This window comes from Aulonocara stuartgranti, assembly GCF_965226115.1.
Source record: "Aulonocara stuartgranti genome assembly, chromosome: 5".
Taxonomy (NCBI): Eukaryota; Metazoa; Chordata; class Actinopteri; order Cichliformes; family Cichlidae; genus Aulonocara; species Aulonocara stuartgranti.
Window position 1 is genome coordinate 30,645,237 of NC_138943.1, and position 19,418 is coordinate 30,664,654.

Genomic DNA, 19,418 nt, shown 5'->3' on the forward strand with positions numbered 1-19,418 from the left:
GATCAAATCAGAAGCAATGCAGCAGAACTGAAACTTTTTGTTTTGTAGTTTTCTATATAAAAATTAAATTTAAAACCATGTTTGTAACATTTTGTGAGCTTTGTTTTTTTTTAATTGGTTTTCTTGGGGGTTGTTAATTAGTCCTTCATTTGAACCCCACCGTCATTGCTGTAATCCTCTTCCCACCGTGCCGGATGACAGTGAGTCGATAGGATTTCATTGTTTATCGCCATAGCAGTACACCTGATGGCTGAGTCAGGGTCTTCGTAGCCCTGGAGGCACGTTAATATGAGGTCACTGTGCTGATATTCAGCACGAAAGCAGAGAGGCCAGAGTCAAAAGTGCGGCCATGACGTAAACAAGTAAATCTGAAGTCACTGTTGCCATGGTGAAAAAGGGCTAAATTAAGTGGTGGCACAGCTGGGCTTTCAGTTGCCCATCACATCACCTGCAAACAGTTCCTGATGGCCCAAGGTGTGATGGAGATGAGCAGAAAAAGGAAAAGATGGAGAGAGTGCAGAGAAGGAGAGGATGAGGGAGAGAGGAAAAAGTGGGAGGAGGGGGATTTGCTCATCAATCACTCAGGGATGCCTGCTGACATGGCAGCTACAGGACTCCTTTTGTTGGCAGAGACGAGGTATATCTCAAGGAAGTGTTTGGCATACGCCACTGTGTCCACACACGGATGTATTCAGGCGCCTGCGTCTCACTGTTAAAGCAAAGACTGGCTCTGTCTCTGCTTAAAGCTCAGGATGTTCTGTGTGAGGTAGGCAGGAGTGCTTGCCAGCAGAAGAGCGGGGAGGAGAGGGGGGCGATGGTAAATGAGTTATCCCTTTATTAAACTGACAGATTTCAGCATGTCTTTGCAATTCTTCCGATAAAGTCATTTTGCCAGAATTGGAAGACCTCCTGGTCTCTCAGAGACACTGCTGACTCTAGAATGTAATGAAAGATGACCTTTTCAGTGTCGAAAGAGCCTCATGTGGGTTTTCTCTTGACACACTTTCTGCAGGATCCTCTGTTGCCTGCTCCTTTCCTCGTTGTGTGAGCTGATATTTATCCTTGGCGATGAGGCTCTCCTAAAAGCAACACGCTTTTGCAGGAGAAAGAACCTGAAGAGCACAGATGTGGGAAATTAAAGTGTGAGATCCAGCATGTAATCTGGTGTTACTCGTATTAATGCAGGTGGAGCTGAGTAAAACAGAATCTGGTATTAGAGAGTATTTGTTTGTGAGTGATCGGCTACAACAGATGGTAATACTGTTAAGGCAGGAAGATCTTGTTCCATATCAGCACTTTGAATCCTTCCCCCATCCTCCTCCACATCCATGGTGCGGTGTGAATGTGGGACAAACCTTGCAAGCTGCAAAGTGAATTTCCCTGCTGTAGCCTGGGAATCATTTCCTGTTACAGTTATAGAATTCTTTGCTATCATCGAGATAACATGTATGTGTTACACTCGAGCATTGTTCCACGGCATTGAAGGAAATGAAGCTCAAAACGTGTTTCGGCAGCTCTCATTTCTACCATTATCTATTCCCCTTGTTTCTTTGCCTTACATCTGTCCCTTGGGTCTATCCCAGTTTAGAATAAACATCAGCAACCAGCTTTGTCTCTATGGCAACAGCTGTAGATGCTGAATGGTAGCTCAGACATAGAGTAGGCAGGAAAAGGGTGGCGAAGGCAGTGGATGTTTCTAAATGTGATCTGGTGCTCTTTACCTGCATTGTTACAAGGGGTTATGAGACCAGCAGAGCTGCTCTGGGATACAGCTAGTCTGTACCCAATTTACAGTCACATGATATGTAACATTTCCGGCTTCATCAGTCTGATAAATGATGGCATTTTGTCATTTAGATGAGGTCGACTTAGCGTTACGTTAGTGTTCCTCTCTGCTTCATTCACATATATCCACAACAGTGACAGAGTGAGGCAGGTAACCCTCGTGACATTGTGAGTTTTCCTGCCTCGGCTTCTATATTTAGGAAGTCACCTCGATAATAGAGAAGCTACTTGCTCACCTTTGTGAATTGAGGAAGTCAGTGATCAATTCTTTCACACCTTGTTGATGATGCACTATGCCATGTGCATAAATAGGTCCAACTCTCTCACTCTGCTTTGTGATGCTCTCAGTAAGTGAAGTAAGCATGTAAAGGAAAACATAGAAAAAAAGACTTCTAAAAACAGCTGGAAGCAACAAACTGACTTCTGCTATTGTTAATGTTCTGCCAATATTTTGATTGTAAAGTTGTTAGCAATCAATTGTTTTAACCTTACCCATCACAGCCACACTCTAAAACCCAGTAAAAAATGTTAGTGTACCTATTTTTCTTTCTCCTGTCGTGGCTGTTTAGGACATTTTACAAAGCAATGATGAGCTGAGCAACTGAAGATTCAGTGTGTGAGCCTGCCTTGGTATAATATGCACTCAGAGCTGCTGTGCTGTTTTGAAGGTGACATGTATATGCTACTGGGTCCAAGCTTATACAGGAAAGCGCAAATTCAAATGCTGTGAGATTAATGAACAGTGCCTGTCTAAGAGAGGCTGATTTTTGTGCAACGCCAGGTTGCACAAAGCAAGTCGCTCACAAGAAAGGTGTAGAGCATTTGAGCAGTTTTCAAGATAAAAGCAAGCGTTCTGCTTCTGTAATATTGCTGGTGTAGAGGATAGAAGGCGGTGAGGTCAGTGGGGTTAGGCTATGAAAGCCACCCAGTCAGCCTGTCAGTTTAAGCTTGCCTTGACCCCCGTCGCACTAAACACTTCAATTACCCCACTAGCCAGCTACAAATAAAGCAGGTCTTTGCCTCCTTCCTTTCTGTGACGGCCTGAGGAAGTATTGGATTGATCCGACCAATACACCCAATCTGCTCAAGCATGCAGAATATTTGTTTTTCTTCTTTTCCTTGTTCAGTTGTCTAAATATTATTTAGTTCCACTCCCAAGCCGGATTTGTCAGCAGGGATTTTGCCTGGCATGTTTTCACTCCCCATTTACTGATCGCTGAGTCCTTCCAATCCTGGATGTTTCCACTTTTTTTTTTTCTTTCTCTGAACTGTTTTTTTTTATGTAATTTGAGGATTGTGCTCACTTGTTGCCATCTGCTTCCCTGGCTTTTTCCCATGCAATTTGAAATCTGTTATTAGTCCAGTACGACCCCTGAGCCGATTCATGCATCAGCAGGCAGATGTGGGTTTAGACCTTTGTCAGGCAATTGCAGGGTGAAACTGCTGGTAAAACAAACATGGCGTGACGTCATCTATTCTGGTGTCTCCTGCTGGAACTTGGCTGTTTGACTCTTCTCTAACCAATTGAAGGTTATCTGATACCAGCAGCTCAATGTCATTCCAAGGGGGGTTGGCTTGGATTCAGGAAGTGATTAAAAGGTAGCAGTTGGCCGGTCTTCCATCCAATTGCATTTGCCTACACGTCTTGCTTGTTTCTCCTAGCATAGTGTGTGTTTGTTCTTTTAATGCCGTCCATCTATAGAAAGGCTGTCTGCTGTGGTTTTAGCTTGCCGGTTGTAAGCATTGACCTAGAAGAGTTAGAGCCTCCATCTGCTGCTATGTGCAACATGAGCCACGCTTCTAGGAACGGCCAAGAAATTCAATGCTACTTCCTGTCCTCACCTTGTGCAAACAGGGGGGCAAAATAGGTAGCATTTCAGGGAAAGTGGGGGAGGGGGACACTTCTGTGTCAGGATTCTTGTTCAGTAATTACGAGCAGGGACAAACGGCTGGCTTCAAGGGGAAAACAAATGAGAAAACTTTTTGTTAAATCTGGCCTGATATATATTTGCGTTTGCTCACTACCTGTGTGGAGCAGAAATGAGGCCCTTTGCCCTCTGTGTCTGACTCTTATAACGGCATAAGTATCACAGCGCTAGTGTGAATTTTAAAAAGGCAAAATAGAAAGATGGACATCTTTTAATCTGAGATTTTAAGTGTCTTTGGCAGCATGCGGTCCTCCTCCTGATGAAAATGTTTCGTTTTTCCTTCTTGGACAGTGGTTTCAAGTGATCCGACAGGAAGATGGATGAGCTCCAGGATGTACAGCTGACTGAGATCAAGCCGCTGCTGACCAATAAGGTGAGTTGCAGCGAGAACAATGTGATGACAAGCTGCAGAGGCGACAAGATTAATTTTTTGTAACCATACACATAAAATGAACAGATGTGTTGTCTCCTAAAAATGAATAAGCACCCACTACAGCACTCCCAGGAAAATACATACGCTAATACACTAGTCATGCATGCTCTGCAGTGCCGTTCATCAAAGTGAATTATTCATATATGCTCAAGTGTAAAGGGAATGGGGGGGCGGCAAAAGGGGTTGTAGACAGAATGAAGCAATGAGAGAATACGTAACAGAGGCAGAGAAAACAGTCTGGCGAGGAGGTAAAGAGATCAAAGGAAAAGCTAAAAGAAACTCATCTCTTTTATTTCTGAAGCTTGAAAGTTTGCAGCGAGTGAGGGACAATAAAAGCAGAAAGAGACAAGAAGCGCTACCTGTCTTTCCTTCTTCCCGCCTTCATTCTCAACACCTGATTAACTGATTAGAACAATAATGATGACGATGATGATGTGTCTGTTTTGTTCTGTACCCCGATCACTGACACAGTCAGGAGCATATCGTGCCTCAGAGGGAGGAGTGTGTGATTATGTATCGGCTCTTAGGGGATTGCGTCACCTCAGGGGTGGATTTGAAGAATGAGAACATTTCTCTGAGTGTGCTCTATGCCAGTTAAGGTAAATGTATTATGTTAGAAGACAGAGTGGGGAAAATGCATCATGGAAATCATTGAAATAGAGGAGACTGGCACTGACCTCTCACTCCACCTAGTGGTCAGCTCATTAAACAGATGAGTCTTCAAAGTGGATTGAGATGATGTTGATGATGTGATAACAATGATGAAGGAGGATCCTCATTTCTGTAAAAGTGGTGGAAACTGGTTCTGACTGCCGACTGATAATTTCTTATTACACTGGTCAAGCTCAGAGCACCTAGGTAGCCAGCGAAGGTTATAAATGTATCCTGTCATTTAGTATGACATTAAAGTGCCTTTAATAAAAGCAAAACAGGCCTGTTAGTTTTGGCCAATCACAGTGTAGTTCATATCTTAGTTTTCTTTAAGGTCTGATATTTATAAGGAGACCAAGCTGTCAGTATTTCCAGTTAACTTGTTAGATGTAAAAGAAATGGTTAAGCTGAGTGACTTGGACAAGACTTTTTTCCCCCTTTGTCTTGTGGCACCACGTACCACAGCTTTACTCAAGCCTTTACTGATTTTTAATATGTAGGTCGTGTCTATGGCACGCATAGATGGCTGCTGTTCGTTTTAGCTCATCATTGTAACCTTCATTGCACCGTCTCCCGTCCCAGACTATGTAAAAGAAGCCTTTTAAAAGTCTCTTTAATATGTTGAGTCACCTGACTGCAATCAAGATGCCCTGTAAAGTGTGATGATTGACATGGTGCAGTGAATCTATCCATCCATTTCTTTAACCACTCCAATAGCGATTTTGTAATTCACCCAACATTAAAAATCAAAGCAACCCCATTTACTTGCATTACATTCATCACATCTCAACATTATTTCATTATAGTGGTGGATTTGTATCCAGATTTCTGCTGCACAGGCAGTTAGAAGAAGAAAAGGACCGCTCTGTAGAAACCATCTCCGTTTAAAAGCATGTACACCCCACTGGTCTCTCCTGCAACTCAATCCCAGTGGCATCTTTTCTGTGGTCGGCTGCCCACTCAGGCCTCAAACAATGCAAATTAACATAAAAACGTCAGAATTGTGCACCATCACATGTATTATGTGAAGCAAAGACTTTAGTTTCGATGCTGTTAAACTAAGGAGCTAATGATAAGTTATCAACAGCTCCGTGAAGAGCTGCATGAATGTCATGGATATAAATGTAATCAGACATGGGTTATTGCCATTTTGTCTGCACACATGTATACATCCTGCACCACACTCCCATCCATCTGGTGGGGTTACACAAACACATTAAGAGTGATTACCAGCTTTAGCATACTACGCTACATTTAACTCTCCTCTTTTCCTTTTCACGCAGAATGCACGCAACTTTCAGGATTTCGACTGCCAGGTAAGTGTAGCTCTCTGCTCCCACTGTTAATTTAGCATTATGATTCATTCTCAGCTCCACACTGCTGAACCCATGCATTCTTTGTACATCCGAGCACGTTACTCAAAATAATTGTCATTCCAGAAGAAGAGTTATTAACCTTGAGGAAGCAGTTTTCCAGATCCCCCCTTTTTTATGTCTTAGAATGAGGAGAAGGCTTGCCAGCCTTCCACCTCTTGGGCAGTTTGCTTTTTCTTGCAACGATTCTCCTGCAGGAGGAGGAGTCACGATGCTGGGGAAAGCTCTGTGCTGTGTTTTAATGGCCATCATGACTGCTAAGGGTTAAACCTTTCATCCCTAGCTCACTTTCTGCAGTCACGCCTCCTTCCAGCATCCCGGCAGAGCTAAATATAGCCGACGCAGGCGGGGGAAGAGAGTAAGCATGTTAGCCGGAGCAGGCAAGCTGCATGCTCCTTAGCATCCTGTCAGAACTATTATTAAGACATTCATGTGCGTACAATCCTGCAGTCAGTCAGCTGCTCGTGTTCACCGTGTAATCTTTTATTACCACTTTTTTGTGATTCCCTTTGAAGTCATGCTGTTGTCAGTTACAGAGAGAATTGAACCTGAATCCGTCCCACTGGTGGTTTGACCTCATTTGCCTTTCAGCCATTATGACCTCACATGGTCACACTCAGGAAGCTCAGGCAGTTCACAGTGTAGTGGTTTTACACATTCGCCTAACTAGTGAAAAATTCCCAGTTTGATCCTGAGAAGATTGTTTTGGGAACAGTAACTGGTGTAAAAACTCAAATCCAAATCAATTAAACCGCTGTGGCGACCCCCTGTGAATAAGGGAGCAGCTGAAGATGGGAAATTGCTAAAAAGGGTGCTGATGATGGATCGTGAGAAGGTTCAATTCTCTTAAAAGATTTATAGTGTTAACAAACTGTGCTGGTGTTCCTCCTGATTTGGTAATCTGGCCATTTGGCAATAGACGTGATGGAGTAAATATCTTGTAAATATTTAGTATAACACTGAACCCGTCACGCAGCGTAATAACACTAAGATAAAAGGAGAACACACCCTATACAAGACATCAGACCTGTGTGGGAGGGGTCCTGCCTGCCGCAACATCACTCTGAGCCGTGACATTCCAGCAGCTGGAGGATGAATCCAGCTGCTCTCTTCCTGCTGCTAAAGCTCCCACCACAGGCAGCCCACAGGTACTGCAGGAGTCGTGCCAGAGCTGTGCATACCTGCAGAGGAGGACAGTGGTGGTGGGGTGGAGTCAGGGAACCTAAAGGTTCAAACTGCTGCAGCTTTGTTTCTCTTACAATTTTCTGCTTATGCCAGGAAAGGGAGAGGAAGGTGTGTGACAGACTCCTCAAACCCAGAATGCTGACTGTGCATTTCAAAAATAGTTTTAGTGTCATGGTGTTGCTGCAGTCTCGCACTGCTATGTTTTTAAGTCCATTTTTTAAACTTTTGCTTAAGCTTTGTTTATTGTTTCTATATATGTATAGCGTTTTATATATTGTATGCAGTGTGTAGGTTTTTACATTTTCAGGGAAGTGTGTACTTTTAAAATAGCAGTTTCTCTTTATAACTTTGCCCAACTTTCTCATTATTTAGTCTGTGGCTTTTCAAATCCTCACTGTCTCATTATGCGCACTAGAGGGCGCCACGAGGCTGTTCGATAGCTCCAGACATGTGACAATTTAAATGGAAAAAAAGAACCTTAACTGTGTTGGTAACATGCTGAGCTGCCATGTGTTGCTAGAACAGCTTTCTCATCTAGTGTTGTGAAGATGACTGTGCAGAAAGCTTTCTGATACACTGGACGGAGATCTTGTGGCTGTGTAGACTATAACATATGATTAACACAATTGTCATCAAACTGACCGTGTCACAGGTAAACAATGTTTTGAGCTGGTGCATTTTAGTATACAAAAATTGGTTCAAATCAAACCCTACTTTCTGGAAATGATGCAATTGAGCTAATCTCTGCAGATCATAGTGTCACTGTGCGTCTGTATGACTCCTCAGGCTGCAGGGGGCTTTGCTGAGGCACATGATGATTCAGTGCATGAAATGACTACATGTGTTTCGCTGGCACCCTCTGTGGGTTAAGAAAGGAAATAAATCAGAGAAACTGGTCTACAACCAAACATGCTGCTATATGATTAACCAATAAAGAGACCCTGGTCCTTATAACCTCACAAACTCTGTGTCTACATGTTTGCCATTGGCTGCACTGAGCACCCCGTCAAAGGCGTGACACCCTGCACCGTTAGGAGTTGTACTGATGGTAGGAGAGTGAGAAGGAGAGAGCAATACACTACGTGGATCAAATGACTCAGCAGCAAGTTTAGAGGACATAAATCCTGATGATGTCCTGTTTTGATAGTAAGGGGAAAAGGTGGCTTGCTATCTTTTGCTCGTAAGCCTGGAACACGAGGAGTCATTAGCCAAAGCTCAGTGTCAGAGTCACTACTTGACAGTCATTTACATGATTAAGTGGTGCCTTGAATGAGCCAACATCCGCAGCAAAGCTATTGCTATCGTAAGCCCTCCTGCTGCGTTATACGCTAGTCCACTCTTGCTGTGAGCTGGATCTGATTATATCCACTCACACGGAGATATTTCAGGGTTCTAAAGCCATTCGGATGAAATGTGATGCAAAAATAAATGTGGATACGGTGCTTGGCGACAAGCAGCCATTTTGCTGATGCAGAAAACAGCCCAGGGCGAGCCGTCAAAGTCAGCCTCCTCTCCTCATCAATAAGACAGCGTGACGTCAGCAGCCTGCACATTTTCCTGGACTGCATTCTTTGTACCCCATCACCCCGCTTCCATTCCCCCCCTCCCCCTTTCCTTTTCTCCTCCAAACCCCGCCCTCTGCCTCTACCCACCTGACCCTCCGCAATCCAATTAGAAGAACCAGTGACTGGATGTATGGACGCACTGTGACTACCAAGCACAAACTGCAGTCTCACTCTCCTCCCCCTCTGTCTTTTTCCTGCTCTCTTTCCCACCTCTTGTCTCCGTCGCTCTCTCTCTTGTTCTCTCTGCATCGTATCCATCCCCCACCCCTCCTGCTTTCATTCAGGTTACTTTTCCTTCTCCTCCTCACTCCATCTGCTGTGTCTTTCTCCTCCCTCTCTTCCTTCCTTGTCGCTACTGCTCTAGCTGCCTCACCCTACATCCCTCACTTCCTACCAACGCTCCCGCCCTCCTCCTGCTCCTTTCTGAGGGCTTCAAAGCTGCCCAGCGCACACTCACACATAGCATTACACCACTCCTCTCCTGTGTGGGAAAACCATGTCAGCTATTCTGGACCTGGACCAGATTGCATGCGCTGGAAATGAAGTGGTGAGTGACAAACGTGTCTCGCCTGACTCGACACACCTGGCTCTGTCCGTGCTTCAAGGAGGTTCTGGTTCAGATTAGGGGTGTTGTGGTGCTGTTTCTCCAAAGACATGCCGACAGCAGCTGGCTAAACGAAGGGAATAGCTCTGGGGTCTGGCTTTGATGGGACTCGTGCTCTCTGGGCAGCTGCTGGTATGGGGTGACCATTTGTTCAGTGTGTGCGTGTGCGTATGTGCGTGCAACTACAGGTCACACAGCGTCCATATGTGCAGCCTGCACAGTCTAAAGCTGCTCAGGGTGCAGTTGTGCATTTTAATGTGATGATATGAAAGATGCTTGTGTTGTGCTCAAGTGTTTTAGGATGTGCGCCTGTCAATATCCATCAGCTGGTTGTTGGTAACTGTGTGTGTGGATCTCACATGTTTGTTTCTGCATGTCTTCATCATGTCTTTCCGGCGATGAGTGAATTGCTGTAGATGTTGCGTTTTGCAGGTGTGCATTGTGTTCTTTTTTTCTGTTATCACAGGGAGGTCACTCACCACCCACCCCACACACCGTGACAAGAAACCACCAAAGCCACTGTAGCGGGTTGTTCCTTCCCCGCAGAGTCCTTGAGTTTGTTGTTTCAGCCCACTGCTTTGATGGCACACACACTTACTGTGTGTGCTGCAGGTGGGGAGGGTCGTGTTAGTGTCAGAAATGGATGAGGTTGGCCTGTACCCGAGATGATCCCGGGCTCTGTCCACTTGCATGTGTGCACTTAAGTCATTTACAGACTGCTTGGTGTTTCCGCCCAGTAATGCTGCTCCCAGTGGTGATTGATGCCTCTCCTGGCAGGGTGGAGTAAACTGAGAGGAGGGATTGATAGGCAGTGAATTGCGGGAAGAAGATCAGCATGACAAAGTGCTCTGTTCTTTTTTTTTTTTTCATCTCACTCCAACTCTCTCACCATGTTTCTTTGAAAAATGAGTACTCACCCATTTGTGGCACCAGAAAGGCCCCTCTCCTCAAAGCATAAAACCTCTGCTCAGTATTCACATTTCACCTCCAACCCAGCCCAAATGCCTTAACGTACTTTTCGTCAAAATGCTAGCTATCATGAATGTATTAAAGTGGGGAAAAGGTTGATGCCATTGCAGTGCTCTCCTTCTTTTTTCCCCTCTCTAGATGTCCAGCCTGTCTCTGTCACTCTTTGCTTTCATGCTCTATTTCCTCCGCCGGTTTACCTAACACATGTTAGGGTGCACGTATAGCACATAGACTCAACAGAATACCAGCATTTGAACAAAGTGCATTTATATTGTTTCTCAGAGCAAAGCACTGAGTGTCCTTGACTCTGTCCTTGTCTAAAAAACCTTAAAGATTCTGCAGCAACACAGCCTTGGTGAGAGTGTTTTTTCACCTTTAACAGGTTGTTCTGTCACCTCACCAGACCGAGGTTACAGAATCGCTTCATTAAAAGCCCTTCGATGAGGGCAGAGCTTCCTGTCAGCAGATAGGCTTTCTTTAGGGTTTGTGCCATCTGAGAAATACAGGTTATAATGAGAAGCTGTTTTGTAGCTCGCTATCTTGAGCATCACTTTGTGGTGTTTTTGAATGCAGTTTTCATGTGTTGTGCGACAGGCTAATCGCTATAGCAACTCCCACTCAAAAGCAAATATCTCACGCTGTTGCTGACATGATGAGTATTTTTCCTCTTATTATAGATTGCAGATGTAAGTCAGTGCAGTCTCGCCCTTGAGAATTAGCCTTTATCTCTGAAGATACTGGGACACATGTCCGTCAGTTAAATGCAGGCGGCCGAGATTACGCAGGGGAAAAATGGCAGCGTACAGTCAGTCACACTCCCCTCTTAGTCTGTCAGCCGTAACCTGTGTCTCTCTTCCACTCAGGCTCACTCTCTCTTTATTATTGATGACCAGTGGGCCTTCTGACGAGGCAAGCGGATGAGGCACCACCCGCTGTTCTGTGCAGCACAGACACCCTAGCGTGCATGCATGTGGCTGGAACGTGCAGGGTGTAGTTTGCAGCTGCAGATCATGCTGATCTTGGGAGGTTTTGTGCATTGTAACATGATGATTCGGTGATTCTGGGGGAATCTGGGAAATGCATTTGCCTCTTCTTGTGTAGTTTATTGTTTCTCTTAATGTCACTTCCTGCCCTGTCTTTGGATCCTGTAAACAATATTAAGGCACTGTTATTTTTGCTGTGTCATCGTTAAACAGTCTTTCTTTTTATCTTGATCATCTTTCTGGATCTTCCACACAGATTAAGTGCCAGATGAAAATATGTTGAAGCCTCTTAATGTTTTCCTTTGCAGAAGCGGTGTGTTTAAGGTACTCAAGCCCCCTGAGTGTTCGACCCAAATTGTAAAGCAACAGAGAGAATGAAGCCAGTATGAACACTTTGAATTTTAATGGGTCTTTTTTTTTTTTTGCAAAGACATTGAGTGAAGACAAATGATGCTGGCATTTTTGCAAAGTCATTCTTGTGAAAAGAACTGTGAGGTTCAGACCCTTGGATAGAAAGACTGTTTTCCTGAACTGGCCATTCAGTGCTTTGTTTGTCCGAGGGCACAGGGGATGTGAGCTGGCGACAAAAGGTTTATCCTCTGCATGCCCAATTCAAGATATAACCCAAATGTCTTGTTTGTTGTGGGTTGTTTACTTTAGTTTGTGTGTGGCTCCATGTTGGAGCTTTGATGCAGACTTCAATCAGTATGCTAGAAATGGCTCGTTTTAGCTAAAATGTTGCCTTTATGTCTGCCTTTTGGGGAAATGAGACAGAAAGCGTCTTTGTTTTGTGCTTGGCAGAGATGAAAGAGAAAAATCCCATACAACAATTGTTCTTCTTTTATTTAGATGATTTTTGGACTCTGCTGGAGTTCTGGGGCTATAACAGAACAGCTATAACAGAATTGTTGTCGTAGCGGTCATATGTGGAAGCTTTTTATCTTTCCACCTGTGTTAGTCCTGAACTATTTTTTTCCTCCTCTTTGGCTACAGGAGCACGACATTGAAACGCCACATGGCGTTCTCCATGTGACAATGAGAGGCGTTCCCAAGGGCAACCGACCCATCATCCTCACCTATCACGACATCGGCCTCAACCGTGAGTCGGCCAAAAATAAGCTCATCAATATGCAGTGCTCTGTTCTTTGCGTCTAACAAAGAACGTTAACCCCTGCACTGTCACATTTTATGTCTACGTCTTTCCACCTTTCTAGACAAGTCTTGCTTCAACACCCTGTTTAACTACGAGGACATGCAGGAGATCACCCAGCACTTTGCTGTGGTTCACGTCGATGCGCCCGGTCAGCAGGAGGGAGCGCCTCCCTTTCCCAGCGGGTGAGTGTCAGACTGGTTTTGCACGCGCCGATGAACGCGTACATATTTATTCATATCAGTGCTGTTGAGAGAGTTCCAATCAATTTGTGTGCATAGAAAGGAAAGTGAGCTGTTGGTTCATTTTCTAATTGAAGTGCAGTTATCATCCAGTCTGTTCCTGAAGTATTTAAACTTATGAATGAACTTGAAGGTAGCATTTTCCTTACTGCTCGCGTGGACTCACATGTGTCGCTCGTGCCCAGGTATCGCTATCCAACCATGGATGAGTTGGCCGAAATGCTGCCCTCTGTGTTGACTCAGTTGAAGTGAGTGTCCCCTGGCTGATAGCTAATTATTGATAAGATGATTTTGCCATAAATGAATTATTCATCTTCAGCCACACACTAACGAGCAGTTTCTTTATAGGGTGAACAGCGTGATCGGCATCGGCGTGGGAGCAGGAGCGTATATCCTCACCCGCTTTGCGGTAAGTCCACAGCAGGACCACAGCGTGTAGACTCACCCATCCTTATATTTCTGTTCTTCCTTGCCCTTGATGTCTTTATTTGTGTGATTCTCTGTCTCGCCTGTAATAATTAAAGGTTTTCAGACCACACAGTTTGTCACACTGAACTTTAAAGCCTCCCATCAAGCCCACACAGGGCATCAGGTTCCTCTACAGTCTGCTAGATATGCTGCCATTCCCCAGGTGATGAATCACCTTGGTTAAATATCTCTCTCTCCATTGCTACTGCTTTGTTTCTGCATTCGGTACAGTGCAGCTAAAATAAGCACAAGCTAGCAGAAAGATCTAGAAGTGACATAGAGCAGTGAGGGAGCTCTAAAAAATGAATGATAAAAAGAGAGGATGGTAAAAGGGGAAGGTGTGGAAATGAGGAATTGTAGAGTTGGGCTCTCCGTGGACAGTCTTTTCTTATTTAGAATTAATGAGGAAAAATTGATTCTGAAACGCATTGCTTGCTTTAACTGGCTTGGAGCAAAATTTTTCCCATGATGGATTTGCAGCAGATGCTGCCGTGCTGCATTAGCATCGTGTTGATGAAGCAGCAGCCGCCGCCCTCTCATTGGATCTTAGATTTCCCCAGATACTCTCTTTTTGTCTACAGGAAGTTCTAAAGCTGCACCCCTTGATTTAGAAGTGGTTTGTGACTCCATCATCATTTAACAGAACAGAAATGCTTCACTTTTAATCATGTTTTTGCTTCTTTAGAGGACACGCAACATCATCAAAATGTTACCAACTTGTTGTTGTGAGGATGTAGCTCCTGGGAGAACCTTCCCTTGTTCAGATGCTCAGATTAAACTACAATATGATTTAAAAATGATAAAGAAATTAATAAACAAAACAAAACACAGGGAGACATTTTTGTTAAAAAGCTCTCATCCTCGTGCATCTTTACTTTCACAGCTGAACAACCCGTCCCTCGTGGAGGGGCTGGTACTCATTAATGTCGACCCGTGTGCTGAAGGCTGGATTGACTGGGCTGCTTCAAAGGTCAGTATTTCCGCCTCATCGATGACCAGGATTTTCATCATATATGAAAAGAGAAAATGCTGCCTTCTGAAGACTAGTCAATACTAGTCAACTACCTAGTTAAAAATTCTATAAAAGCTCACCCCTCTTGGCTTAAAGAACAAACACTGTGTTTACTATGGTGCTCTCGCTGTGAATATTCAACAAGGTTGTATGAGGAAGACATTCTTTTACTGTGATAATAATATGATGTGTCGTTTCTGCCATATACATTTAAAACATCACACTTTTATGAGCTGTTATTAAAGTCTGAAACATGGCAAAGAGGAAAAGTCCTGAGCAATTTCTTCCATTTACGAAGTTTATAGCACTCAAGAGTTTTAAAATGCAGGTATACCAGCTGACATAGATATACCAGTGAATCTAGGGACTGTGCATTTATAGTAGCAGTAGATCACTTCACAATCATAAAACTTGAAGATTGCTATGTCAGTTTATTTACTTCTAATTAGTCCACTCTCCAGAAATAAATCAGATCTTGTTAGTATCTTACCGCGGCTCGTCTTTCTCTTGTGTGCAGCTTTCTGGATGGACCAGTAACTTGGTGGATATCGTCATGGCTCACCACTTCAGCACTGTGAGTCTGACTTATTGCTATGTAGTTCTCCTGACCTTTTCTCATTGAAGCTGTGAAACAGCAGCTGAACCTCTGGAGGCTTTCTTTTCAAATTTCCCTCGACACTTTTTTCTCAGACATTTGCTAATTATTTTATCTGTGTCCTCTCAGTTACAGTGGGGCAAAAAAGTATTTAGTCAGCCACCGATTGTGCAAGTTCCCCCACTTAAAATGATGACAGAGGTCAGTAATTTGCACCAGAGGTACACTTCAACTGTGAGAGACAGAATGTGAAAAAAAAATCCATGAATTCACATGGTAGGATTTGTAAAGAATTTATTCGTAAATCAGGGTGGAAAATAAGTATTTGGTCACCTCAAACAAGGAAAATCTCTGGCTCTCACAGACCTGTAACGTCTTCTGTAAGAAGCTTTTCTGTCCCCCACTCGTTACCTGTATGAATGGCACCTGTTTGAACTCATCATCTGTATAAAAGACACCTGTCCACAGCCTCAAACAGTCAGACTCCAAACTCCGCCATGGCCAAGACCAAAGAGCTTTCGAAGGACACCAGGAAAAGTATTGTAGACCTGCACCAGACTGGGAAGAGTGAATCTACAATAGGCAAGCAGCTTGGTGTGAAAAAATCAACTGTGGGAGCAATCATCAGAAAATGGAAGACATACAAGACCACTGATAATCTCCCTCGATCTGGGGCTCCACGCAAGATCTCATCCCGTGGGGTCAAAATGATCATGAGAACGGTGAGCAAAGATCCCAGAACCACACGGGGGGACCTGGTGAATGACCTGCAGAGAGCTGGGACCAAAGTAACAAAGGTCACCATCAGTAACACACTACAACGGCAGGGAATCAAATCCCACAGTGCCAGACGTGTTCCGCTGCTGAAGCCAGTGCATGTCCAGGCCCGTCTGAAGTTTGCCAGAGAGCACATGGATGATACAGCAGAGGATTGGGAGAATATCATGTGGTCAGATGAAACCAAAGTAGAACTTTTTGGTATAAACTCAACTCGTCGTGTTTGGAGGAAGAAGTTGCATCCCAAGAACACCATACCTACTGTGAAGCATGGGGGTGGAAACATCATGCTATGGGGCTGTTTTTCTGCCAAGGGGACAGGACGACTGATCCGTGTTAAGGACAGAATGAATGGGGCCATGTATCGTGAGATTTTGAGCCAAAACCTCCTTCCATCAGTGAGAACTTTGAAGATGAAACGAGGCTGGGTCTTCCAACATGACAATGATCCAAAACACACCGCCCGGGCAACAAAGGAGTGGCTCCGTAAGAAGCATTTGAAAGTCCTGGAGTGGCCTAGCCAGTCTCCAGACCTCAACCCCATAGAAAATCTGTGGCGGGAGTTGAAAGTCCGTGTTGCTCGGCGACAGCCCCAAAACATCACTGCTCTCGAGAAGATCTGCATGGAGGAATGGGCCAAAATACCAGCTACTGTGTGTGCAAACCTGGTAAAGACCTATAGTAAACGTTTGACCTCTGTTATTGCCAACAAAGGTTATGTTACAAAGTATTGAGTTGTATTTTTGTTATTGACCAAATACTTATTTTCCACCCTGATTTACCAATAAATTCTTTACAAATCCTACCATGTGGATTCATGGATTTTTTTTCACATTCTGTCTCTCACAGTTGAAGTGTACCTCTGGTGCAAATTACTGACCTCTGTCATCATTTTAGGTGGGGGAACTTGCACAATCGGTGGCTGACTAAATACTTTTTTGCCCCACTGTATAGAAACTAGTAGATTGTGCCATGTCGATCACGCTCTCGGTTTATTAATCCGTTCTCAGGATGAGCTTACAGACAACCAGGAGCTGATTCAGACCTACCGCCTCCACATCGCCCAAGACATCAACCAGGACAACCTGGCCCTCTTCTGTGGCTCCTACCAATAGTATGAAACAGTTCATGGTTATTATACACTATATATTAACTTGTATTTTCAGTTTTCTGCTATATATTGTTACAGTTGCGTTTTCATAGCTTAGATCCCTGATAAAGACAGGCACGTAGCTCTGGCTGGGAGGGAAGGAAAAAGGCCCACTATAAGATAAATAAGGATTATTTTGAATTATGAGTCATTCGCAGCTGCTTCAGCCGTGTCTAAGAATAAAAATACAGAGTTGGTAATGAACATAACAGGACACATTTAATATTAGGTTTTGCAGTTGCCTGTATTTTTGCTTATTCATTACATTTATGAGAACTTTTATTAACAAAGACAGTTAATTGCTGTGGAGTAAAGCCTAAATATACAAGCGCAAAAAATGCAAAGCACAGAGGTCTAACGAGATAACGTCCTTTTCAGCTTCTCTAACACGTTCTCATTTTTTCCCCTTGCACCAGCCGTCGAGACCTTGAGATCGAGAGGCCCATAGTGGGTCTGAATGAGGACACGGTCAACACACTAACGTAAGTCTATGAGATCAAGATGACACAAATATACACATTGGGCTGTGAGTGCATGGCGTGATTTGAGAATATCCACTCCTCATTTATTCCAGTTGCCCTGCTTTGCTGGTGGTCGGTGACACGTCACCTGCTGTGGAGGCCGTGGTGAGTGGTGCCGGTGGTGCTTACAATCCATCATCTCAGTGCGCTAAGAAGCTTGGGGAAGGATTTGTTATGCCAACAAGCAGCAGTTCTTCATCACTCAGTGTTTGCCTGTCTTTGATGTTGCAGGTGGAGTGCAATTCCAGGTTAAATCCTACCAAGACTACATTGCTAAAGGTGATGCTTCTGCACTGCAATTTCTGACATATGAGATGATATTCATATTTATAAATGTGATTTATTGATGAGACTGATAATGTCCTCTCAGATGGCTGATTGTGGAGGCTTGCCCCAGGTTGTGCAGGTGGGTTTTTTTGTCTGTTTGTTTGTTTTTAAATTATCGAGAGACGTGAATGTCATCTTGCTCTTTTCTTGGAGCAACACGATCTTCTAACTTTTTTTTCTCTTGCAGCCAGGAAAACTTGCTGAGGCATTCAAGTACTTTGTCCAGGGCATGGGCTACAGTAAGTGAAGATGCTCTTGTTTTTTTGTTTTGTTTTGGGGTTTTTTTGTATGTGCCTGAAGGGTAAACAGATCTAACTCTAAACTGGTTTAAACTGGCTTGCTAGTAGTCAGTGTCCAAGAATTGTTTACAGACTAATACCTGTTTGAACTGACGTGTTTGTGGCCCAGGCGCTCCACTGAATTTCCTGTTGACGTGAGTGCAATGACAAAAGTTACTTAATTGAGACTTGTTTTCAATGCAGTCAGCGAGCTGTTGCTAACCTCCTCTCCCCCCCCCCTCGGACATTGGCCTGCAGAGCGTGAAAAGAAAGGTTTTGCTTTTTTTTATTTTTTTTTGTCACCCTGCTCACGGAGAGGCAGTCCACGTGGCTCAATGGATGCTAACACCATTTCCTCTCTGCTTTTTGCAGTCTGTGGCACCCACCAGCCTCAGTAGGTGAGGTGTTAGTGCTTCTAGAAATGACGATCACATTCTGTGAGCTGAACAGCAATTTTCTTCCTGTTCAGTTCAGAGTGGGCGTTAAAAATTGCCCTTTTTTTTTTTTTTTTTTTGCCTGGTGTGTTTTCTTTTCTATCTGAACTGTTTAATGATGCAGTGTTTGTCAAAAGAGACTCAATGTGCATGGTTAAACAGGCCTTCAGGCTTTACAGTCATTCATTTGTTAAAAAAACAAAATAAAAACATAAAAAGCAGAAAAGCCACAAACACATCTCTAGAAGACCCTACAGGCTTGCAATGCACCAAACAAGACTCTGATCGATGGACAGATGAATGAATTTTGCTTTTACCAGCTGCACAGATGATCGCTGTCTATGTGTGTCATTCTGTAACACCAACTCTATTTTGCATTCTCTCTTTCCCGGGCCATTCACTGTAGGAGGGCAGCTATGTGTATCTAGTGTGCCAGAGCCTGGGTTTTACCTTAAAGGCCACCAAGTGCTCCTGTTGAGTAAATGCCACTGCAGGATTAGAGCAGATTAAAAAGAGTGTTTTCATTCAGTGAAAGTGTGGAAAAAAAATCTTAACACCTCAGCATGTTTCTGAAAGCTGGTTTTCCCTCATTAACACATTGCCACAGTGTGAAATGCAAAGGGAAACGGCCAGAAAGTTCAGGAACTCAAGTGTACGGTATAACTTGCATGCATGTCTTCATTTCTTACCTGCTGTTGCTAGCAAACAAATGACAGCTATTTGTCTACAAAAATTGCTGCGAAATACACAGAGGTGTGGCAAAGCACCACGAAGAGCTTGCTTTTCAACATGTCTCCCTTTCTCCTTTCTTTCCCTCTTTAATCATTGCCTGAAGTTCCCTACGTTCTTCTCAGTCACCTGAGCAACGAATCAGGTACCAGGTTTTTAAGTAGCTGCCAGATGACGAGGCTTTGAACTCAGTGGCCTCATAACAGTACAGTGGATGAATGTCAATGTATGCACGAAGTTCTCGAGAGAGCACTGTTTA

At 43.9% G+C, this 19,418-nt stretch overlaps 1 protein-coding gene across 3 annotated transcripts in view; it reads left to right on the forward strand.

Annotated features, from left to right (window-relative positions):
• The window catches only part of ndrg3a (ndrg family member 3a), a 32,458-nt gene that overhangs the window by 11,621 nt on the left and 1,419 nt on the right, over window positions 1–19,418 (forward strand). Inside the window, exons 2-16 of one of the 3 annotated variants that reach the window (XM_082533406.1) lie at window positions 4,005–4,086; window positions 6,081–6,113; window positions 12,470–12,575; window positions 12,691–12,811; window positions 13,054–13,116; window positions 13,217–13,277; window positions 14,220–14,306; window positions 14,866–14,922; window positions 16,731–16,834; window positions 17,287–17,352; window positions 17,445–17,496; window positions 17,623–17,670; window positions 17,762–17,797; window positions 17,906–17,957; window positions 19,266–19,304. In XM_082533406.1, the coding sequence (XP_082389532.1) occupies window positions 4,030–4,086; window positions 6,081–6,113; window positions 12,470–12,575; window positions 12,691–12,811; window positions 13,054–13,116; window positions 13,217–13,277; window positions 14,220–14,306; window positions 14,866–14,922; window positions 16,731–16,834; window positions 17,287–17,352; window positions 17,445–17,496; window positions 17,623–17,670; window positions 17,762–17,797; window positions 17,906–17,957; window positions 19,266–19,304 (982 nt within the window). In that variant the 5' untranslated portion in view covers window positions 4,005–4,029. Of the gene's footprint in view, window positions 1–4,004; window positions 4,087–6,080; window positions 6,114–9,081; window positions 9,468–12,469; window positions 12,576–12,690; window positions 12,812–13,053; window positions 13,117–13,216; window positions 13,278–14,219; window positions 14,307–14,865; window positions 14,923–16,730; window positions 16,835–17,286; window positions 17,353–17,444; window positions 17,497–17,622; window positions 17,671–17,761; window positions 17,798–17,905; window positions 17,958–19,265; window positions 19,305–19,418 lie in introns of those variants that run through there. The other 2 variants (XM_082533407.1, XM_082533408.1) reach the window with 2 other exon arrangements.